The 25,048-nt window shown below is 38.8% G+C and overlaps 1 protein-coding gene across 1 annotated transcript in view; it reads left to right on the top strand.

Annotated features, from left to right (window-relative positions):
* The window catches only part of drd2b (dopamine receptor D2b), a 49,485-nt gene that overhangs the window by 6,610 nt on the left and 17,827 nt on the right, over positions 1–25,048 (top strand). The window contains exon 2 of the mRNA XM_062988271.1: positions 20,635–20,941. Within this exon, the coding sequence (XP_062844341.1) occupies positions 20,663–20,941 (279 nt within the window). The 5' untranslated portion in view covers positions 20,635–20,662. The remainder of the gene's footprint in view (positions 1–20,634; positions 20,942–25,048) is intronic.

The raw sequence follows: 25,048 nt of genomic DNA, 5'->3' as shown, positions 1-25,048 counted from the left end.
GCATTGAAATCTGCTGCAATGACCCGGGTACTGCGTTCACCAGACATCAACACAATTTCTATCCGCTCCTCACGTGTTAACCTCTGCGACATGTCAATGGCTGTAAACAAAGAGAAGCTTGTAAATAACTCATGAAAGAATAAAGTTACATTAAAACCAAGCACACCATTGTTTTTCTTGTGAAATTCTCAATAAGTCTGATGTGTCACATGACCCTCTTCCCATTGAAAAAACTAAAGTTGGATCCAAAATGGCCGACTTCAAAATGGCCGCCATGGTCACCACCCATCTTGAAAAGTTTCCCCCCTCCCATATACTAATGTGCCACAAACAGGAAGTTAATATCACCAACCATTCCCATTTTATTTAGGTGTATCCATATAAATGGCCCACCCTGTATAATAAGTGACATTTTGTGGTCATTTTAAAGGTTGTGCAATTTTTCTTAAAGCTGCTACGATGTATTACAGACCTCATTTTGCTCACTGACTTGACTTCATGTTTATATTTTTAAGAATACCCATGCACTGGTGGCAACATTTACAAAGCTATTAGAAATTTATTAACAAGGAAGTACTGAAATTTACAACAAGCCAAATGTCAATTATAACATACATGTACATCTGACTTTGTTTTCTGGAGGATTAAGAGCAGTAAGATTATGTAATTACTCTGTAATGTCTGAATTTTACTCTATAATCAGAAACATAAGAAAAAATCTTTATTTGCGGTAACTAACTTTAAACTCATCAGTAAAATTCACCACAGCCACGGTATTCTGCTGCTCCGGATGTTAAGTGATCAATCCAAACAGGTTAAGGGCTTAAACATTCCATCCACCTGATGTATACGCACACACACATGTGGAGCAATTTGTGATCAATATGATCAAATTAGAAATACTAATTAAAATGGAACATTAAGGGAATTTAGCAGACATTTTTATTCAAATTGACTTACGATTGTGACTGAATACAATGAGCAATTGAGGGTTAAGGGTTTTGCACAGGGGCTCAACAGTGGCAACTTAATTGCAGTGGGGCTTAAACTGGCAACCTTTTGATTACTAGTATCTTAACCGCTGAGCATGGAGGAGCTCCATTGTTTAATAAGACTGTCATAGAGGGGGTAAGAGACATTACCCATGACATGGATGGAAAGAGCCTTTCAGAGCTTTTTTTCTACCTATTATGCCACTCATGCTTTCAAAGAAGCAAACACATGATTGCATTGATTTTTTGCATTGGTTTTTTTTCTGCCTCAAATGACAGCACATTTTTGTTATTACATTTGATGAACATGAACATTTAAATTTGATTTGATGGCCCTACTTTATCAGTGCACTTAGCTGAGTAATCAGGGTTAAAGTGGTTTGACTGTATATACCAGGTGATGATAGACAGGTTGACTGGTAGACATTTGGCGTTACTATATATTTTTTCTGGTAAGGCAAGATGTTTGTTTGTTTAGCATTTTTTTTTTTCAATGCTGGGTGATCATACTGTATCCTTCTTGACCAGGGACTAAGTGTACTGAAGCGGGCTGTACAAGTGAGGCAAGAAACAGTGAAGACGGTAAATTAAACGCTAAATTGCTAATGGAATCGCCACTGTAGTGCAATAGAAAAAAAAACTTTAACAGGACAACTGTAGCCAGACAAATTGAAAATCATCATGTTGTCGGTACTGATGTTGTTACAGTTAGCATCACGTGTTTGTTTTCAGCATCTGGTGGATAATGTTGTCACAGTCTCACCTGCAGTAAACTTCTTCTACTTTCACGAGCGGGAATGGAATGCAGTGGAAAGGGGGAATAAATTGCCCATAGGTGTTAGTAAGTGTGAGCATGCAATTTGGCAGGCTTGTGCCATGCCCTGCTCTGGTGTATTACTGTCTTGTGCTAAGTGTTGTTGCTAAGGGTTGAATACAAACTTCAGCTGAAGTCACTTCTGTCTCCTAGGTCCCAGAGCACTGTTTAGCCCAGCTAAATACACATTTTCCTGATGTCTTTAGAACTGGTTGGCATAGATGTTCAGATGAAAGCATAATATCACATCGCATGGTTGTGCTGTCTATGTCTCTTAAAGTAAAATATAAAGAAAGAACAAATAATGGCTTGGTTATCCCTGACCTCATATCAGGGCCACCACACCAGCATCTGATCAGTGGACAACTTTGAGCAGAATGCTCCATCAAACTCTGGGCAGTCTGAAGCTAGATCATTTTTTTCTGTGCCAAGGGAGTTCCAGCTGGGATTGCAGCCCCAGATGGTACAGGCTGTGTCAGAAGCAGGCAGCCAGGGATGGGCAAGGGACACTATTGGTTGTTAGGAGACTGCACTGGCACACAAACCTTAATGAGCCCTTCGGAGGCTCGTTAGAGTCCTCCTCCGCTGCTGCTCTCCAAAAAGCAGCTGCTTCGCACTTTCCCTAATGGTTTGCCAAGAGTAGTAGATTGAGCGCATGCACAGAGCTAGAATACCGGATAATGCAGTTGATTATTCTGAATAATGCCACCATGGCCCGAGTCATGAGTAGGGCCACTGGGGTTCAGGACGGCTCATCAGGAATGCATTAGAGTAAATACAGGGAATATTAAGGAGCACTTTACACTGTGTGCACAATTATTAGGCAAGTGAGTATTTTGACCATATCATAATTTGTATGCATCTTTTCCAACTCCAAGCTGTATAAACTTGATTGCTTATTGTATTTAAGCATATCAGGTATTGTGTATTTGTGTAATGTGGGAGGGTGTAGCCTAAGGAGATCAACACCCTATATTAAGGTGTGCATAATTATTAGGCAGCTTCTTTTTCTCAGGCAAAATGGGCCAAAAAAGAGATTTAAGTGACTCTGAAAAGTAAAAAATTGTAAAATGTCTTTCAAAGGGATGCAGCACTATTGAAATTGCTAAGATATTGGGCCGTGATCACATAACCATCAAACGTTTTGTTGCAAATAGTCAACAGGGTCAAAAGAAATGTGTTAAAAAAAAGATGCAAATTAACTGCCAAAGATTTGAGAAGAATCAAATGTAAAGCTACCAGGAACCATTATCCTCCAGTGCTGTCATATTCCAGAACTGAAACCTACCTGGAGTGCCCAGAAGTACAAGGTGTTCAGTGCTCAGAGACATGGCCAAGGTAAGGAAGGCTGAAACCAGACCACCACTGAACAAGACAAATAAGTTAAAACGTCAAGACTGGGACAAGAAATATCTGAGGACAGATTTTTCAAAGGTTTTATGGACTGATGAGATGAGAGTGACTCTTGACGGACCAGATGGATGGGCCTGTGGTTGGATCAGTAACAAGCACAGAGCTCCTCTTCGACTTAGACGCCAGCAAGGTGGAGGTGGGGTACTGCTATGGGCTGGTATTATTAAGACGAGCTAGTTGAACCTTTCTGGGTTGAAGATGGACTCAAAATCAACTCCCAAACCTACTGGCAGTTTTTAGAATACACTTTCTTTAAGCAGTGGTACAGGAAAATGTCTGCATCTTTCAAGAAGACCATGATTTTTATGCAGGATAATGCTCCACCACATGCATCAAAGTACTCAACTGCGTGGCTAGCCAGTAAAGGCCTAAAAGATGAAAAAATAATGACATGGCCCCCTTCCTCACCTGACCTAAACCCTATTGAGAACTTGTGGGCCCTTGAGATTTACGGTGAAGGAAAACAATACACCTCTCTGAACAGTGTCTGGGAGGCTGTGGTTGCTGCTGCACAAAAAGTTGATCATCAACAGATCAAGAAACTGACAGACTCCATGAATGGAAGGCTTATGACTGTCATTGAAAAGAAGGGTGGCTATGTTGGTCAATTTTTTTTTTTTAAATGTCAGAAATGTTTATTTGTTAATTTTGAGTTGTTTGTTTATTATTCTCACTTTAACAGATAAAAATAGACAAGTGAGATGGGAACATTTTAGTTTTTTATTTAGTTGCATAATAATTCTGCACACTAATAGTTGCCCAATAATTATGCACACGTAGCTGTTTTCCTAAGAAAGCCAAAACCTCACTTTCACTTTCTTAAATATTCAGGTTTAAGGTTTATTAACATTTTGAATTGACTGAAAGCACTGTAGTTGTTCAATAATAAAATTAATCCTCAAAAATACAACTTGCCTAATAATTGTGCACACAGTGTATATCCTAAATGTGTGCACTGTCATAACATAGCTGAGCTGCAGTCTTGTCAAGCGAACGAGTGTGTACATTTTGTACTGACACAGCTTAACATCTTTCAGACTCATAGGGGCATGAAGGAATCTTTATAATGAGTGCTAAAACAACAACAATTCTAAGCAAATGTTCTAATTTCCATCAAATATTCACTAATGTTCTTTGCATGTAAGCTGTTTTTTCTACTATTGTTGTTGTCCATGTCTCAAGTGTACCATTTTTTAATATCATGGTAGTAGGTCTGTTTGGGGGTATTCAGATATTCTGTTTAAGACTGGGGTGGCTTAAGGGTAGCCCAGTTCTTTTCCATAATGATCTTCAGTCATAGTAGTGTTTCATTAGTTTTAAAGGAAGTGAGCAACATGCGATCACGTTTTTTTTTTCCCCGATACCGATCCCGATTATTAATTTTGATCCCGATCCGATACCGAGTCTCAAACCGATACTTGTATTTTCTAGATATTGTCTAGATAAGAACTAGATAATACTGTTCACACAGTGCACACTTCAAGTACATTACAGTTATTCAAATTAATCCAATGTACAGTATATGTTTAACAACTGAATAGCTCTGCAGTGCTGTAGGGAAAGATGCTGCATCCAAGCTATTGGCTTAATGTTTTTGTGTTTTTACAAAATCAATCAAAATGAGTGAGATAATTACAGTTTTACTTTAAACTTTACATTCGAAGAAAAAAAATCTGTTTAATGCAGTGATGCACTAAAAATGAACAGAAATCTGTGTAGCAGCTTAACTTGAATATAAGAAAAAAAGTTACTTAAAAGCATTACAGTAAAACCTGAATACCAAAATAAAATGGAAAGGCTCTTTTGTTATGAAGGAAAGCCAGTTTTTAAAGTGCTTGTATTTTGACAGTGGTTTGATGGACGTTTTCTATGCGAAGTGAGTGTGTTTTGACCCTTTGGGGCTTCCATAGTGCATGGAATAGCGTGCTTGACTCTAGCTGTCCGCTATTCAATACCGTAACAGAAGAAGTTAATAAAGTGTTAAATGCTCCCGACAATATGTGAATATACCGTGTATTTATTTCTTTATTAAACATGTGCGTCACCACGTTGTTTTGTAAACCGGAGTGATCCTCGACTCACACACCATATAAACAGTAAAATTCTACAGTAATGAACGCAGCTCTGCTCCCACCGCCTCGTGAAAGGCTCGCATTGCAGACGTTACACTTCACTGCTGGACTTGTTTCACTATCCAATTTAAAGTATTTCCACACAGCGGACATGCTGACGTAAAACAAAAGATCGGGATTATGATCGGGTTTAGTAAAGCCGATTCCGATCAGTTAGAAAATGCCTTGAACGAAACCTGGACCTCTGAGCAAAGAAAAAAGCATCTAGATGGATTTGCAGTACGCCACCTGGTGGAAATGATTGTGTCCAATGATTGCAACCAAAATTAAAGAACTTTCTTATAGGACTGGTGCGCACCCTATGGCACAATATATGGAAATGATAGCTTTTATGAGGATAGATCAGAAAATAGCATGTGTGTGTGCGTGTGTGTGTGTGTGTGTGTGTGTGTGTGTTTGGGGGTATTCAGATATTCTGTTTAAGACTGGGGTGGCTTAAGGGTAGCCCAGTTCTTTTCCATAATGATCTTCAGTCATAGTAGTGTTTCATTAGTTTTAAAGGAAGTGAGCAACATGGTTACTATGGTAACGACATTTTAAAATAGGTGCCTAGGTGAATGTGAGGACTTTAAAAAAAAAATAAAAAAGCTGTTTCTGTCTTCTTTGAATGCACGAGTCGGAGTCAAAACATCCTTTCAGAAGCAATTTTATGCAATTTTACAGAATTTGATGTAGCACTTCCCATTTTCAAGCCAAGATCAAAGCCACAGGGAACTAAAAATGTTATTTTCAGTCAAACCATTTTTAACCTAAAGAGGACTTTATTTAAGCATTGAACTTTGTTTCTATTGTACTTAACATTAAACTTGTGTTGAACTCTGTTTTATTTACCTGATGTAAAGGACTGTAAATGACGTCTGAGTATGAAATGAGCTGTGGAAGTTGTTTAAGATGTTCTAAACTTCGGACCAGCAAGTCTTACCGAGTTATGGATTAACCTATGGATCCTTTGACATTTGCACCTCTTGAGTGGTTGGATTGTAGGCTTGGATTAAACTCTGTTTAGAAATTAAATGTCCCATGTCTGCACGTTCTTCCTCTGCTCCACCGATGATCATTCGTTGTTTTCTGCGGCTGCGGTGGACGATTAGTCTCCAGCCGATGTTAGCTTCAGTTGTTTACCGTGACTCACAGCGACACCGTGGCTGCTGTCCGTGGTTCTGACTGCACCGGACTGTTTCACATAGGAGCAAGAAGCAGATAATTTCATGAAGATTGCTAATTATGTCCCCTAAAATAAAGCTGGCTGAGCCATTTTGTTTCCACCTTCATTTGGGAAAACAATTTAATTGCAATTAAAAAAAAAATCTGTTTAGTCATCGTCCTCTTTCAGCTGTGTAGTTGCAGGCAGTGGGGTGAAGCTTTTACTAGGTTTTAGGTGTTGGACCGCCACGCTGACATTCTGTAGTGAGATTTCTTAATAAATATAAAAATTAACTTTTTAACCTGGAACACTGGCACAGTTGAGGACGTGGGGTAGATTGTTGCCTTTGGTCAAAGTCTGTGTGTCTGTGTGAAGTTGAGTGTGATGCCCTGCCATCGATGGGTGCCCTGTCCAGGATGTGTTCATGGCTTGTGCCAAGTGTTTCTGAGTGAAGCACAAACCCATGACCAAAAGAAAGCCACAAATGAATAAGTGAATGAATGAATGTTTCCCCCATGTCCCACGTCATCATGTTCTTATGATTAAATGCTGTATTTAGCTTTGACAGACATAATAACATTTACTTAGAATGTTTGGGGATCACTTTGGTGCTCCAGTGTTTCTCTTGTCAAGCAGTTGGTACATTCTGGCTACCTTGGCGTGACTTTTATTTTTGCCTAGTCACCTGCCACTACCACTCAGAGAGCTGAGTCAATCAGCTCCCGGGCTTGTTTAACTTATGGCATTTGCAAGGCTTGAACTCATGTCCACTGTTTTGACAGTTTAAAGCTTTTCTGTTTTCTGTTGCCAGACCCACCCTCCAAATGCAAAAGTGCAAAGAAATGCAAGTTTTCAAACATGCAAGCATTTTATTCTGCAGCAATCCCCCCCAAAAAAAACTGTGAAACTGTGAAAAATTCCTGTGGGACTAAAACAAAACAAACTGTCTAGCTATGCAACAGAGCAAACACAAACTGGTGCATTGCACACATCATTAGGGAGTCTTTTATTTCGTTTCAGTAGGGCACAGCTGGGATTCCTGCAGTGCAGAAGCTGTGCAATTGTCAGATGAGCCACCCAGGTAGAGCTTGTGTTTATAGTTTCTGTTTTGGAATGGATATTGATCCAGACTCCACTGAGCTGCTGAGTATAAGCACTTTCTGCTTTGCTATTTGACACTATTGAGCGGTCGTTTTTCTTTGCTCTCACTTAACTTTTCACTAAATAATTTACTTCGGTAAATAAAGATTTATTTGCTGAATATGAATAAAATGTCTTTTTGCGGATCCCACTGGGTGAGTGAACCCTCCAGCATGATTCTTCAGCACTGTGTATTGGTTAATCAGAAACAAAATGATGTCAAGGGTGGTCAGCAGTGTTAGCAAATCATACCACATGGGCATCTGAGGATATGGTGAAGACATAACAGAACAATTTCTTTTTTTTTTTTTTTTTTTTAATAAATGGAATAATACACTTATTTTTTTTGATGATTTAGAAAAAAAAAGAACAAGGTGAGTCATGACACCAAGAAAAAAAGGATACCGGATTTGTGCTGGATATTTCCTTTGCTTAAATTTTTCACACCGCTGGTGGCCTTGCACCTTTTTCCTGATAATAGGCTTTCCACTTTGGGTGGCAGGTCCTTTATTGTTGCTGCCCCCTATTCTCTAGAATTTTTCCCGAATATTATATAAATGCTTTTGTTTGTTTCCCTTTAATTTGGCTTTTTCTTACTGTTTTGTAAAAGCAACTGGATAATTTAGACACTGACAGTAATGCTAGAGCCCAGTAGCTGTTGATTTGAAGGTTTGAGACAGTGTTCATTTGTCTGTATTGTTCTGATTCATACTGTCATAGAAATAACAACATATACTGAACTGTAATTGTCAGTTTTCAAACTGACAAACAACTCACAAACTTATTTGTATTTATCAGGTAGTGTTACAGTACAGCCAATTCTGTAAAAGGTGTCACAAACAACATAAAAAATTAACCAACCAGTACACATTTTCCTTGACTGTTCTGGACGAGTACTGGAGGGTTGTGTGGATTTGTCCCAAAGCAACCTTGACCACCCTTTATTTTCTGGTGAAAGAATTTAAGAAAAGAAAAACACAATGGGAACTGAAAATGTTGGTGTGTTAGTAGCTTTTACTGAAAATGTGTGTGTAGGTGTGTGTGAATAGTAATGGAGCATGATTTATTGTCACATACTTTTGAATGAGGTAGTCCCGACTAATTACAAATACTTCATGACCGAAAGTGTATGGACACCTGAGCATGACCTTGTTGGACATCTCACCTCTTTGCAGCTCCACTCTACTGTGAAGATTAGAAAGAAAGAAAGATATCCTTTATTTGTCATATATACATATACAGATGTACAGTACAATGAAATTCTTTCTTCGCATATCCCAGCTGGTGTTGGAAGCTGGGGTCAGAGCGCAGGGTCAGCCAACTTACGGCGCCCCTGGAGCAGACAGGGTTAAGGGCCTTGCTCAAGGACCCAACAGTGGCTACATAGCAGAGCCTGGATTTGAACCGCCAATCTTCCGGTTGATAGCCCAAAGCCCTACCCACTAGGCTACCACAGGCCCAGGATTAGATTAGATTAGATTAGATTAGATTCAACTTTATTGTCATTACACATGTACAAGTACAAGGTAACCAGAAGTGCAATAAGCAGCAAGTGCAGGATGTACAGTATCTACGATATACATTATTTACAGGATACTGGCAGTGGTATGAACAAGATATATAGGTGAATATATTATTGAATGTACTATAAACATGATATATATATATATATATATATATATATATATATATATATATATATATATATATATATATATATATATATATATATATATATATATATATATATATATATATATATATATATATATATATATATATATATATATACATATTTTATATATATAAAATACATTACGCGGCTGCTAATATGTGAACACCCCTCCTGGTTATTAAAGGTGTTTAATATGGCTCTACAGCACACTTGACCAGCTTATAAAATAAGTAATTTAATTTATTTAATTGACTTCATATGCCTGTTGATGGGTGTGATTGAAACACTTAATAACCAGGAGGGGTGTTCAAAATGTATTTTGTTGATTTTTTGTGGTAGAAAGAAGCAAACACAACCTCAGCAGAAACTATTTTGAAAAAATATCCTTTTCTGCAAATGTTATTTCTCAGTTACTTTATATTTGATCATCTTAGCAGATATCACAGCTTGTCGTGGGATTTTGTGACAAGCTACAAGTTTTCTATTTTCACATTTCCAGTTCGAAGATATCACTTGCACACAGCATATTTGAGCTTTACCACAGATTTACAAGATTTTTTTAAGTACAAGGACCATTAAGGCAATTCCACAAGCTTCAGCTTACTTTGGATATTTTTTGGTCCTGCAGATTCTTGACTGTCGCGTATGATTAAAAAATGTGCTGATATTTTATGAAATCTCTGCGATGTGGCTGCCACACGATCCAAAAATGTTTTAGATCCTTATGAATAACAGTTGGTATTAAATCATTAGTCTACAGCTCTTCTTTCTAAAGGTCTCTGTACTACTGAGATTTAGGTTTGCATACATTAGCTGGTACCTTTGAGAGACCTTGAGTCTCAGGTATAGTTTTCATCTGACGGCTCTTTTATGTGGATTATATAAGTACATGCAACAATCCACCATCACCCCTGCATCAGCTTCAATTGTCAGCGAATCTTTGCTTTGATATGTGGGTTTTGCATGGAAACAGGTAAAATTACAAGCTGAAAGTACTTTAGCATCATTATAGAGTTTTCCTCTGCAATTTAGGTTTTAATAAGCTTCATGTTTAGATCTTCAGTCAGCTGCTTAGATGTTTAGCTCTAGGGTTAAAAAGCCTGAACTATTAATACACTCTAGAATTGCCGTCAGTTGATTATTCATAATGACTTTATAACTGGAGGGGCATCTCTGCTTGTGGATATTATGATTTAAATTAATTAAATGGTCTTTCATAGTTACTATGAAACAACATTAGTAGTAAAAAAAATGTTTGCTGAAAATGTGTTAATTTGATTTAATTTAAAATAGCTAGAGATATAAATATAGAATTTGACCACGGGTGTCCTCGTCTTTCAGTTGTATCAGAGGTGACTGGTACAATAAAATTGTTGTCATGTATTTTAGCTTGTAAGGAGACTGGGGTCAGTAGTTCCTTGCTCACAAGCTAAACGGCGCAGCTTGGCACAGCTAAGATCTAAAGAAAGAACTGGATTTAGATGTAAAAAAAAACACTTTGCCCTGTAAATGCAAAACACCTTTCAAACCACCAGCCTTACTAACACAGTGCTGCAAGTGTGCCAAGAACAAAACGTGTTAGATTAAAAAACCTTCAAAATATAATTGGTATATAAACTTACACTGTACAGTTCGTGAACGGTTTGTGAACATTCATTTGAATAATTGACATTGCTAATAAGGAAATAAAATCATATATATATATAAATATCCTTCCAACATATCATTCCAATCTGTGTCAAAAGGAGCAGTGACACTGTACAAGGCATATGCAGCTCTTCTCATTTCCTGTTTCTCTTTCTGCTCACAAACACTAAATGAGATGAGACAGAACAGAGGTGTCAGCCAGGCAAAGCCAGAACTTATGTAGCCCCAGGACAAAGAGGAAATTCAGTCATACTGGCACGAGAGAGAAAGGGCGAGAGAGAGAGAGAGAGAGAGAGAGAGAGAGAGAGAGAGAGAGAGAGAGAATAAGGTGAGCGAGAGGTTTCTTCAGTTAATTCCTTCTTATCCAACCAGAAGCTCAGAACAAACCAGCGAGTCACCCGGTGATGCAGGAGGTGTATTATCTGGACACAAAGCTGAAACAGCCTGCTGTTTTTTTAGCAGCTGGATTAGATTCATTATAGCACTCATACTGTTTAGGAGATACAATCTGTCCAGTCCAGTAGGTCAGGGTCAGGCGAGTGTTTACAGAATTTGCCACTGACCACATGTCTAAAATCCTCAAATGAAAAATGATGCTTAGTCACGATGCATATTTAAATGGTTTATCTTACAGTGCATCCAGTAATCCGTCTTTTATCACCCGAAAACAACAATTTAACAGCAGGTATAAAATGCTGACTCACACCTAAGGCGATATGATATTTCCTATCATTTTTCATTTGACTATGTGCTATCGTATTGGCTCTTACACTTCAGTTCCTTTTAAACAACATTGCAAATAGAGTAGAGTCTCGTCAGCGTGCACATAGTAAGCGTGTAGCTCTTTGACATTAACATGCAGCAGCCAACACACTGCCATGCCTTGTCATCTAATAGAAAGTGCTCCAACATCGTTTCTTACAAATTCACTCTGAACAGATTTTAAACAGGTCGCCTTAATGGCAGTGGGCACTGATGTCCTATACCACGACTGACCTGGTTTTTGCACCTTTCCCTGATAACATTCAGAATGATCCTCTTCTTTATTGACAGAGAACTTGTTGTCTGCTTTTCCGAAAACAAGCTGAAACCTTTGATCGTACAGTTACTGGATGTATATAATGTGTGTGTCCTGTCTGTTCTTCCTTCATTAATCCTGAAAGCTTTATTGTGTGCTTGTTAACACGTTTCTCTATCCGATCAAGCAGCTTGTTTGTTTAGATTTCTCTTAGCTTATCAGTTTTAAACTTCTAACATTGTAGTTGTTATTAGGCCAGTGATAGCTCAGGCCAGTGATAGCTCAGTGGTTAAGGTACTGGACTAGTAAACAGAAGGTTGCCGGTTCAAGCCCCGCCACCACCAAGTTGCCACTGTTGGGTCCCTGAGCAAGTCCCTTAACCCTCAATTGCTCATTGTGTTCCGCTCATTGTGTAAGTCGCTTTGGATAAAAGCGTCTGATAAATGCTGAAAATGTAAATGTAGTTGTATTGTGTTGTGTTTATGGAGACTATCATTCAGGTTGCATTTCTTGAGCAGCAGCAGGCTGTGTTAAGTAACAATGGTTACTCCCAGCCCAAGTGGCTACATTTATTTACCACAGTGGCATTTTCTCATGGCCAGGCTTTCCCTACACACCTTAACATTTCTGTGGATTCCCTGAATCTTTTAACAATGTTATGAATGGTAGAATGAATTACCTAAATTAATCGCAAACTTGTCTTGTGAAATGTTCTTTTTTAACCGATTGACAGTGGATCCTGCTGTTATACCCATTCATGATTCCTTCAGCTGTTACTAATTCATCTGCTTATTGTGGACTGTTTTGAAAACTGTCTTCAATGTGACTTCAATGTTCTACAAACTTTCCCTACTCATTTTGCCTCGTCCCAGCTTTTTTGAGTGTGTCCCAGGCATCAGATTTATATTTGTCATTTAGAGTTTGTCAGCCAGAACATTAAAAGTAATTTATTTTGTCAGTTTAATAAAGATTCCAGAGAACAAACAAATCACAGATTCGTGTTTTAATTACATTTAACAAAATCTAAACTGTTCTGATAACAGAGTGTTCAAGATTATATGAATAAGAAATTGTATTAAATTAGTACTTGATAGGTTCTTTAAGTGTTTTTCAGTATTAGGGTGCATGTTTAATATTATTGAGGCAATTCAAGTGACACAGTTTTGGCGTTTTAAAGCTTAAGGTGTATAAAGTTAGTTTAAATGGTGCTGGAACATTTAGTCCTGTTTAAGCTGTATTAGTAGATCTCATCGTGTAATGTGGCAGCGTTGCTCAAATCTGCATGATGGATGTCCTGAAGCGAAGTGCCTGTAATTTGGTTATGCATAATGCAACGAGTTTACTTTGCAATCCTTGTTATTCAGAATACTCTCAGGGTGTTTCAAATCAGCATAAGATGCAAAAATCTACATGAAGGATTGGCACCTCCTGTAATAAACCTATAAAACCATTGACTTTACCAGCTGTGCTAATTGAAAACTTTTACATTGTTTCCTCGACAGCTGAATTACCTTCATTGTGACATTTCTAGCCTTTGGGTTTTTTAATGTCATCTCTACTTTATTATTATCAGAAGCACAATATCTCTGCCCTCTGTGATACTATCAGATTAAGATGACATCCAATGATATATGACATTATATACAATATTTGATATCCTATCTGATTAAAGTGATAAATGCCACAGCTGCAGATTCTGATATGTAGTTTTTTTCTATTAAAAAAATGCCAACAGGGACAGAATAATATGTGCAGACTGTGATGTAATAATGCTAAAATTGAATTTCTTTCCTTTTCCATTGCTGTAGGGTATTGTGCTATGTCTTATACGTTCTATTGTGTTAGAACATCTTCCAGTCTGAGCATCTGTACCTACTGACCTCACCAGTGGGATGGAAAAAGAAACTCAATGCAGATTAAAGTAGATAGGGAGGCTAATTTTTCTCGGACAGGGAGACGAACAGAGGTCAGAGAGCACCATGACCACCAGTATAAGGGAGGAAACAAACCTTCATTAAGGCAAAGTGTAATGAAGCATTGATCCTTGCAAGACGCCAGGCGTTAATTCTCACTTGGGCTGCACTTAAATCACCTCATTCATTCTCAGGAATAGACTAATCTCATTCTGGCCACATTCACGATGACACATGGGAGGAGATAATGTGTTCCAGCACTCCAAGCAGAACAACTAAATATGCTTTTTGCATTTTGCAGCACAGATCATAAAGAGAAGTCACATGACAAAATGTTTCTGTGGTCAAACATCATTTTGTGGTAGTTTTAGACTTTCAGGACTGATTATTACAGGTCTTACCAATGACTAATGCACATTGCTTGTATGTTTAAATTATTAACACATCTGATAAAAATGTGATATAATAATATAGTCCAAGTTTGTCTTCTCTTCACTAAAACAATGTAAAATTGTAGTGCACTGGTTAACACACTACTTCTGTGCAAAGCTTCAAAGAAATAAGCAAATGTCAGTTCAAATGTCAATCAATATTGTGTCTGACTTTGTAGTGTCTTCCACTTTGTTGTGTAGTTGCATTATTAACCTCAATCAAAAGAAAAGACACAAATACATTTTAAAAAATGACATATATTTGTGTGTTTGAACCAGAGGATTTCAATTAGAATTCAGATATAACACAAGGACTGGATAGAAAGAAACAACAGACTATTACACACTCCCTCCGACTCGTGTAAAGCCCCCAGGCTCTTCATTTCACCATAACATAAATGAAGGAACATTCAAGACTGACTTATTACTCCATCATTCGTGCACTTGTGTCTCTAGAGTGCTTGAGCAGGTCGGTAGCACTGCTGATACTCAAATTCAACTTTCAGTATAGACTGCTGTGCCACCTGATAACAAATGGGTCAATTCTGCAATGCATAGCTTTTTGTTTCATGTTTCCATTTACATAAAAATTGCATTTTAAACCCTATTTAAAACATATTTTTAGAATCTGTTTTGTGTAGGTTCAGCTCTGATTCTGCCCAAATCGGGGGGACATAAACAACTTCATATTGGATACATAATCTAAAGAAATCAGTATGTCGTGACTACATACGTGCACAGTCGGAAGTCATTTGGGATTTCTACTTTTCTGATCCATAAAAACAAGGACGAATAACATAATGCAGCAGTAGCTCAGACACTTCAGAAGCACTGAAAAAGGCTGAGAGGCGTGTTGACACTTTATTGACGTATTTAGCACTGCTAGGCAATCTTAATGATCTGACACCTTTGAATATAACCATTAGTGATAATTAGCTTCCCTAAATGTCTTTGTCAGCTCTGTTTTCAAGAATCATTAATACAAACAACTTTAAAACATGAAACCTGCCTATAAAAAGTAATGAAGGCCACAAAGAGCTTCCAAAAGCCATATTTAATGAGATTTCTTCAGGTTGGGGTAATGCAATACAGCAGGCAGATATTTCCAGTCACAACCAAATAATATTTTAACAACAGATTTGTGCTCATGGTTAAACTTTCCAAATGGTACTAATGACTTAATAAAGTCTTTTTGGCTCAGTGATATGATTGGTGTACGTCAATCAACCTTCTTTTACCAATATAGCAACACTGAGTCTTCTTCTATAATGCTTTACAAAACTGGAGAATTCAAAGCAATAATTTGCAAGAACAGTTCTCAATACAGAACATCTCTAGACCCTCCAGGCTCCTTTATCCCCTTTCTTCAGCTCACCCCACAACCCACATCTTTTCATTGAGTTTCTGGTCTGATATGCAGAACCATTTTTGTATAGATTTGGATGTGAGTTTTGGACCAATGTTCTGCTGAATGATCCAACTACGACCATATAAATAGGGCTAGTTTGACAGCATTGACTACAGCATTGAACACCCAAACTGTCACCCAATTCTGGGAGAAGACATGGATAGTCAGATGTACCAAATACTAAAAGACCAAAGACCTATTCAGTTGCTTATTCTTAAGGTAGCCAGTCCACCGTCTGCATGTTTTTAAAGCTGAGAAGAAACAGTTACCTTGAAAACTGTGCAGACACACACATACCATGTAAAACTCCAGATTCTGAGGTTCCAAGGACCCACGTTGCTATATGTTAGTTGTGCCACTGTGCATTTAGCATACAAACCATAACCTGATACTACAAACTTACAGGCCATTACTCACCAGGACTCGACACTAATGGCTTTTTATATGAGCCAACGTGTTCCTAGAGCATAAAAATTCAGGAGCATGGTTAAAACTTCCATTTATAAGTTATTAGAGCTTCACTGCCTTAGGCTGCTTCACATTCTTGGCATCCATCAGAAAACACACTTCTGTACTTTGCTGGTGTTTTTGTGGGGGAACTTTCATCCTAAACTACAGACAATGTTCTAATAGAGTAGTTTAGGAACTTGTATTGGTGCTAATGTTTGTGTACTGAATTGTCATCATCATAACTATCCAAAAATGTAACTTTATACCAAGTTTAATGTGCCATGAAAAAATAGATGCTGAATTGTGCACTGGATTGGATAAAAGCTAAAAGTAAAGAGTTTTCCCTTTATTTCCTTCACTGACCTAGTTGACTAAATCTTCGTTGTTGTGGTGCCATTAAAGGTTCAAACCTGGGGAACGTTTTGATCAGATAGCAGAACAGAAAACGTTTTTCTCTTTTATAACGTGAAACAAACAATGTGATTCTCATATTTGACACCTCAGTAGTTTAAACCACTCACAGATTCTAACATGTCCACACGGAGAAATGGAGCTCACTATAAAAAGTGTCATTTTGTCTGGTCGTTGGCATCAATTGCCAGTTCTCTAAAGTACCGTTGGTTATGAAAAGAGCTTTTGCACTTACACAGACATCATTAGGCCAATATGGCTTTGTTTTTATTGACAGAATGGTAGTGCTGGTGGCCGTCTTGAGAGTTGGAGTTTTCTGCAGAATAGATTTAGTCTAGTGAAATTACAGTAGCATGTTTGAGGACTGGTTCCCAGTTTTTCTTTACGAGGGTTTTTCCATTTACATCAGCTGAACACAGTGATTATTTCCTTGGGGGAAAAGATCTCTTCTTGCTAATGTCTTTTCTAAGCATTCACCTGTAGAGAGCTGCTTGGTCTGAGAGAATGCTGCTTTTTCTTTTTGTCACTGTTTTCCTGTGAGGTGGTGTTACTTACCCTGCTGCTGTGCTACCTCGAGTGCCTTGCACCGCCCCGATTTACAGCTTTGCTGCTTTATTTTTACAGCTTGCCACTGCACTCAGGGTTTGAGTGCACCCAGCTGATTGCTTCTTTTCACCTTCCAGGGACAGGGTCTCACAAAGAGCTGTATTACAGTCCACACACACACACAAACCTACAAACCATACATCTCCTTATGCAGGAATATAAGAAAATCCAGGAGATGACTGGTGTTAGATTATCATGTGTACATTAGACTTTGTTTTCACCCCTGACCATCAATATTTATATAACACTTGTACACATAAAAGGCTTAAAGCTGTTAAACTGAGGTGGTCTTTCTTGAACAGCAGATGGCAAATGGGTTATTTCCCAGAGGACATAAAAATCCGTTTTTCCACTGGCCACAGATTCTGTAAGAGAGAACGATTGGTTTTTACCTCTTCAGCAAACATTTTAAACAAACATGTTAACAGCAAATCGGTTTATATTCAGGGATTCACGGTGTAAACATTATTCTGTTCCTTTCATGTTGTTAATATACTGGTATGTGTTGTTGGTGTAAGAAACAGCTCATCAACCTATACACACATCATTAAAGTGATTTACTTTTTATTCAATACTAGTAATACATTTAATGTATATACATACATATATTATATATAATGCTAATTACATTCCCAGTAAGCTTTCCAGTGTAAGAAGCCCCTCAGACCCTCAGCCAGGCATATCTACATACAGGGAGTCAATAATGCATTGAAGTGCATTTTAAAGAACTTTCTGTTGATCTTTGCCTTTACCCCCCTGTGAACACATTCATTCTAGTTATTTTCCCAAATACCAGGATGATAATGCTTTAAGTTTTTTAAATAAAAGTGAAATATATTTAAGATGCATAATTATGAAATCAGGCACCTTCGATTGCCTTTCTAATTTCCAGGATTCAGTATTAGTAAATTTGTAGACAGACATCATCTACTTCATCCCTCCTGATTCTCTTTTTCTTCTGTTTTTATGCTTCTTCAACCACGTTTTGTTAAGGTTTACGGCTTCTGTGGGTTTTTTCTACCTTGTATACTTTTGAACAGTTTGTAATCCGAACAAAGCACACGAAACCATGTAAAAAACATTTGCATAAATACATTTAATGAGATCATTTCTGTTCATTGCATATGATTGGAAATACATTATTAATTTCATTTTATTCCACATCATGCTTTTCAAGTAAAACTCATCAAGGTACTCAAGCTTAGAGTTTTAATTCAATTCAGAATCATGTGTATTTACATCAGTTATTTTCTTTTGTGGCTGCAGGTTGTAGAGCTGTTAGAATTTACATTTTTCTCGGTAACCACTCAGAAAATACCATTTAATGAGCTTTTCATCAAGTATGTACTTGTATACATGCTATACATAATGGTCGAAATAAATGGTTGTTCCGTCAAGTGCCTTATTTAGTGGTAAGTAGCGCTAGCATCACCATAGCAACCACAGCAGAACGGTGTGACTCCTATTTTCCGTGTTTTGTGCCATTATACTCTTGAGGGGGTCCAATAAGCGTGTTAAATATAAACAGGTTTTATTAGAATATAACGTTTAGTGAAGGTAATTAGTATCAATACCACACATAATTACATTGTACAAGCTTCGAGTTCCCATAGCAAGACCCCACATATGTGGTCGAGGCCCTTAGACCGGCGTTCTGCCCGAGACGTGTAACTGCATTGTGCCCAGTTATTCCACGAAAGCTAGACCCACATCGACCCTGACTAGGATAAACGGGCGGTGAAACATGAAAATGAAATTACATAGAAAAGAACATCCGCATTCTGCCGTGAGGAATGTGTTTTTTATGAAACGTTACAAATACAAACATTCAGTGAGAGCCTGCAAGGTCTTTTCTGCTACCATAACCCGTCACTCTGATGAAATGCATTTAAAAAAGATAATTGTGTAAAATTTCCAATCGATAGACGATAGCGTCTCCGGTGCAGACAAATCAATAGTTTTTCGTTCAGTGCACGTTATGAGCTGTGATGGAGAGGAGGAATGGAAAAGGTCTGCTGGTGCCTGGTGAGTGACTTGGCCTTTATCTCTATAAATGAAGGTCGGTGAGATGTTTGACAGTATTATTTGAATTGCGCTTAGTCATTTTTCTTCACTTTTTAGCAACGTGCTGAATAAATATTAAAAACATTCATGGTTAAAAGTTCTTGTCATTCCTTTTCGTCGTTTTATTTAAATTACTCAGAGTTTTAATTTGAATCAAAGGCATTGACATCAGAACAGACAGAGTGAATACAAATGTGTAGGGATGTAACGAATACACTCTACCCACGATGTGATGCAATTCACGATACTGGGGTCATGATATGTTTTTTTCCCTGATTTTTAAAACAAAATTGAAGACAAATTAAGACAAAGTTTCCTTTTATTATTTCTCTTTAAATAAAATAAAATAAATACTGTATTTGTGCTTATCTTTTATTTATCTAAATAATGAATGTCCTTTTATTTTTGAGGTAGGTACAAACTATGCAAAACAATGCTGCATAAATGCTGTAAAAACAAAAACTGAAATGAAATAAATCCCACATTATATAAATAAATGAATAATACAAATAAAGAAAGTATCCTCACATAAGTAAATTTGGCTGGAAAATTTCGAACCTGGCAACCCTGTAGTGACGTCAACCAGGCGAGGTGAATAGCGCCAGCGCCCTCTGCTGTTTAAAGTGAATATGGATTCATTATACATTTACATTTTCAGCATTTAGCAGACGCCTTTATCCAAAGCGACCTACATTACAGTTACATTATACAGTCTGAGCAACTGAGGGTTAAGGGCCTTGCTCAAGGGCCCAACAGCAGCAACCTTTGAACCGGCTTGAACCAGCAACCTTTGGATTACTAGTCCTGTGCCTTAATCACTAGGCTACGGCTTGCCGATTTGAATCGTTACACATGTGAATCGATTTTTAACCATCATGTGGTGCATCGTTACATCCCTACAAATGTGCCATTTACCTCCTGAAATGATACCACCAACCCTTTCTTAAAATCAACCCGAGATTTTCTTTGTCTTTTTAGAGTTTGCTTTGTGCACAGGGGCAAAGTCACGCAGGAACAGGAAATGACCTTTTCTAAATTCTTGCTGCGAAGTTGTTATATAATTGATTTATTTCACCTGTTAGCGACTGTTGTGGCTGAAACATAAATTCAAAAATGTGAAGGAGTGCTCCGTACTTTTGTTCTTATAGTGTACGTGGTTCATTAATGCAGTTGCAGAAGAAAAAGTTGCTTTGATGTGTCATTGGGATTCTGTTCTACTGAGTAGCATTAATAAAGGAGAAGCTGTACAGGGCAGGAGAGTTATCACATATGCTCAAAGCTACAGTTTCTCACACTAACGAAGATTTAAAGAGAAAGAGGTCAGGATTGTGGTACTTTTCACATTTCTGCTCCTCTGATCTGTTGGTTTTTCTCAGTTTCAGGCGTCTTCCCTGCTCGCAGCTCATGGATTTCCTCCTGGACTATGGCATCAACGAGACCTACCACGACAACGCCACAGAGGCCTCCAACGGCACGGACGTTGAGGCCAAGCACCAGTACAACTACTACGCCATGCTCCTGACGCTGCTTATCTTTGTCATCGTCTTTGGCAACGTGCTGGTGTGCATGGCCGTCTCCAGGGAAAAAGCCCTGCAGACCACCACCAATTATCTCATCGTGAGCCTCGCCGTGGCAGATCTGTTGGTGGCTACGCTGGTTATGCCCTGGGTAGTGTACCTGGAGGTAAGGACTGTTCTTCATCTGTACGCTTAGAGAAACACACGCTCCGAAAAAGCAACAACAGCAACTAGTAGCCAGAACTTAAATATAGAAGCTTATTTAAACATTAACCAATCGTTTGCTGCTAACACAGATGGTCCACAGAGAATGTCGAGAATGCAAACCTGCGTAGCAAACCATATTCCAGGGTTTTTCATGTGACCCACATTTTGTCCATGATTTTTTTTCACGACCCAGCCAACACAATGCATCTTACTCCTCTATACAAGATGTAACATAAAGTCTCGCTTACAAGTTTATGTAATTAATATTTTTCTCTGTGACCCATGTCTTTTGGCTTGCGACCCACCTATGGGTTATGCAACACTAAATACAATCAAAATATCAAGCCCACCTGCTGTGGAGATCGGCATCATGGCTTGTTTACAGTATCATGTCCTTCTGCCCTCTCAAATATGGCTGACAGATGGGGCATGGAGGTGTAGGTAATTGACGTGATGGCTTTCTTAAACTGACAGTCACGTAATTCGCTTCAGGTGGAAGTATTTCTATCTGTCACGTTAGCTTCCTCACAGGCCGGCTCTTCTGTTTGCAACCTGCTTTTTCTGGAACTGTGATGACAGGTTTAGCCTGGTTTTTAGGAACTCACCTTGTGTCACGGCACTTTTTAGGCATCTCATAGGAGCTGCCATGGATAAACAAGCTGCCCCAGAGATGGTGTAACGGCCCATTAATGCCAATCATGTCTACTTGGATGCCTGGTCCGCCAAAACTGGATTTTTTTAGATTGGGTGTTCACACATGTTTGACCGTATAGTGTATGTAGTTGGCTAAAAGTCATTTGTTAAAGAAAATTCTGGACAGCATGTTCTTACTATTGAGTCCCGGTCTGAACCTGTGGCTACTTGGGACATCAGGCAGCCCCAGAGCTAATGACACAAACAAAGCCCTTGGTACTTGATTTAAAACCACACTGTGTAGCTGCACAGCGGGTAATTAAATCCCGACAGTAAATGATAGAGCCAATGCAGCACATAAACAGTGTATCCCTAGTGTTGATGTGGGAGCCATTAAGTCCAGTCCTTTTTTTTTTTGCTGTAAATGAGGAATGACTAACTCATCATGATTCATGCAGATGCTAATTCGGCAGTTTGGCTGCATATCATATAGCTGACCGGCTGTGTTCCGCTAGCGCTGCTGTAAAACGCCTGCCGATGTGCCATACAGCTCTCTGTCAGTCCGAAAAAACACTTTTTCTATGTTTGGATTTTTAAACGACTCATTGGATCATATTTTATGTTCTCTGACCTGCTTATAAATTGCATTCTGAACGATGTTTGATATTTAGATTCATTGACACTCCTAAAGCCCGACACAGTCAAGACGGCAAGACGTTTTAATTAATTGTAACTCATAAACGGATGAAGCAAAGCCGAAGTGACAGCTAAATGTTTAATGATGCTTCACATGCTGTCTGTAATCATTAAAACCAGTCGTACCTGCTAAAAGAAATGCAGTCTGACAGAAACTTGCTACTGCTGAGCTCACTCAGGCTTAGAACTCATTTTCACCTGGTTGTTTAATACCTCTGAAGTATTGGGGTGTTCAGCACCGGGCCGTAGTGCGACTCAAAGCGGAAAAGTTGTTAGTGTAGGAACAAACACTGTGTTTGGAAGAGTCAGAGCATTCTGAGAAACGCAGTTAAACAAGAATGTTCATTTGGTCATACTTTTTTTTTTTCTTTTAAAAAAAAATATTTTTCCCCTTTTTTCTCCCCCTTTAGCGCATACAATTGTTCAACTTGCATCGTGCTTCCTCTCTGTCTATGCCGAACCCCGCCCTGACCGAGGAGATCAAAGCTAACCCATATCCCCTCCGAAACATGAGATGCATTTTTGCCACCCACACATTGATGAGTTTGGCGCCATCTAGCGTTGCATGCGGAGAGACACACCCTAAGGGCACTCTTCCTCATCTCTTGTGCAGGCGCCTCTAATCAGCCGGCAGAGGTCGTAATCGCATTCTGACAGAGAGAGACCCACATCCGGTTCTTTGTCCCACCCCCCCAACTGAGCAACCGGCCAATCGTTGCTCATACAGCCGCCCAGCCTCGAACCGGTGAGGCAGAGCTGGATTCGATACCACGTATTCAGAATCCAGCTCGGGTTGCAGCGTGTCTTTTTACCGCTGCGCCACCTGAGCGGCATTCGGTCATACTTTTAAACCTTTCTTTACCTGACAGAAGTATGGATTCTTTTACTGCATGCTACAGACACAGTAACAACAGTGGTTTTATTTTCTGGTCAGGGTTGCGGCGTGTCTGGAATACACTGGACGCAGGATAGAAGTTCCTGAACAAGATGCCAATCTATCCTTTCTTTTCAGACATAGCCGATCATGTCTGTGCAGACGCCCGGCAGGCTGATAGCACTGCTGACATTCAAACCCGGATCTTAGAAGTGGTGGGCTACCATAATAGACCTCTGCACCACTCAAGCACTCCTGAGCACTTTTTATTTGACGTAGTCTATGATGGATTGGCGTCCTGTCCGGGGTGTGTTCCTGCCTCGCACCCAGTGTTTCTTGGGAAACCACACCTACCGTAAAGTGGTGGGTAAAACTGAAACAAAATAGTGTATTTTTTATAGAAAGCCCTTATTGTGGTTCAGTGTAGTCCAAGAGCATAAATATGGCTTAGTAACTCTCAGTCGGTACTCAGTCGGTTTGTGTCTAGTCTAATTAAACCCAGCTTTCAATTAAATAAGGATAACTGCTTGATTAGAAAGCAACTGCTTTTCAGGCCTTTTCTTTTTCTTCACTTTAATAAATGAAATGATCGTTTAAAAACTCGTTTGTGTTTACTCTGGACGTCCTTGTCTTATATTAACTTAAGCTTAAAGATCTGAGACGTTGAAATGTAATGAATGCAATTATAGATGAAATTAGAAACATTTTTATTTTTGCTTTTGTGGCGCTAATGACGCAGCCATGTCTGTGAGAAAAGAGACTTGATCAATAAAAACACAGCACAGTCAATTACATTTAATTAGCTCAGCTACAACAGCTAAAAATATTCACCACAAAAGAAATGTAATTATTTGTGAAAGCATAAAAATAACAAAAACCACAGCGAAACCGACCGGCTTTAAAAAACGACAAGCTTTAAAAATGTAACGAGCACTGAGAGAAGCGTTTATGTGGAGCTAATGAGGGAATCGAGAAACGGCACAGAGTGATAATGAATAGGTCAGCAGGCTAGTAAAGCTGCACAGTGCTAAGCTGATGAGCGCCACACAGGAACGGCAATCTGTGGGTGCACAGGCTTGTGCTTCTGATGATCCACCTACCAAACACTGCAGCGGCTACCCAATACACTCAAATGTGCGAGCCACTTAAATCCAGGGCCGCCAGCACTGTTTTTGACACTGTTTGTACGTAGCTAGTAATACGTGGACGCCTTTCTGGAATAAAGTGCGCACACAGGTAATAAAATCCCTCACCCCCTGAGGTACGTACACGACTTCTGTGCTTGACAAGAAACCAGCGCTGGATTTGTTTATCTGTCTCCTGAGCCTGCCGAATGTTCTCTCCCATATGACAGACGCGTGTACACTGGACAGAATTATAGTAGCTCCAATTCCCTGAATTCCTCCGTATAATACATTCAGGAGAGGGCCGTCTGCTCACGAGTTCATAGAAACTAGGCAGCCTAGTACAGTAAAACTGAATCTCGACTTGATTCCCTGCAGTGGAATAAAACACATTATTATTTAAAAAGTTGGATGTTTTTTTTTTTTCTGAAGAGAATTCACAAGCCGAACTCAGGGTTCATAGAACACAGGCAGCTTAGCATAGTAAAAGTGAATCTCGACTGGATTCCCGGCACTAGAATAAAACAATAAATAAATAAAACACATTGGGTTTTTTTTCTGAAGAGAATTCACAAGCAGAACTCGGAGGTCAAAAAACAAGCAAACAGTCTGATGTTAGGAATACAGAATATCCGACTCTAATAAAGGCGTTCGGTGGAACTGTTTCAGTCTATGACCCAGAAAAAGTGAAACGTATAGGGTTAGACATTGCAGGATTTGTGTGGAGTCTATAAACAGC

Source organism: Trichomycterus rosablanca, chromosome 26 (assembly GCF_030014385.1).
Source record: "Trichomycterus rosablanca isolate fTriRos1 chromosome 26, fTriRos1.hap1, whole genome shotgun sequence".
NCBI classification, from domain to species: Eukaryota; Metazoa; Chordata; class Actinopteri; order Siluriformes; family Trichomycteridae; genus Trichomycterus; species Trichomycterus rosablanca.
The sequence above is the reverse complement of the archived record's forward strand: the minus strand, read 5'-3'. Positions and strand labels throughout refer to the sequence as shown.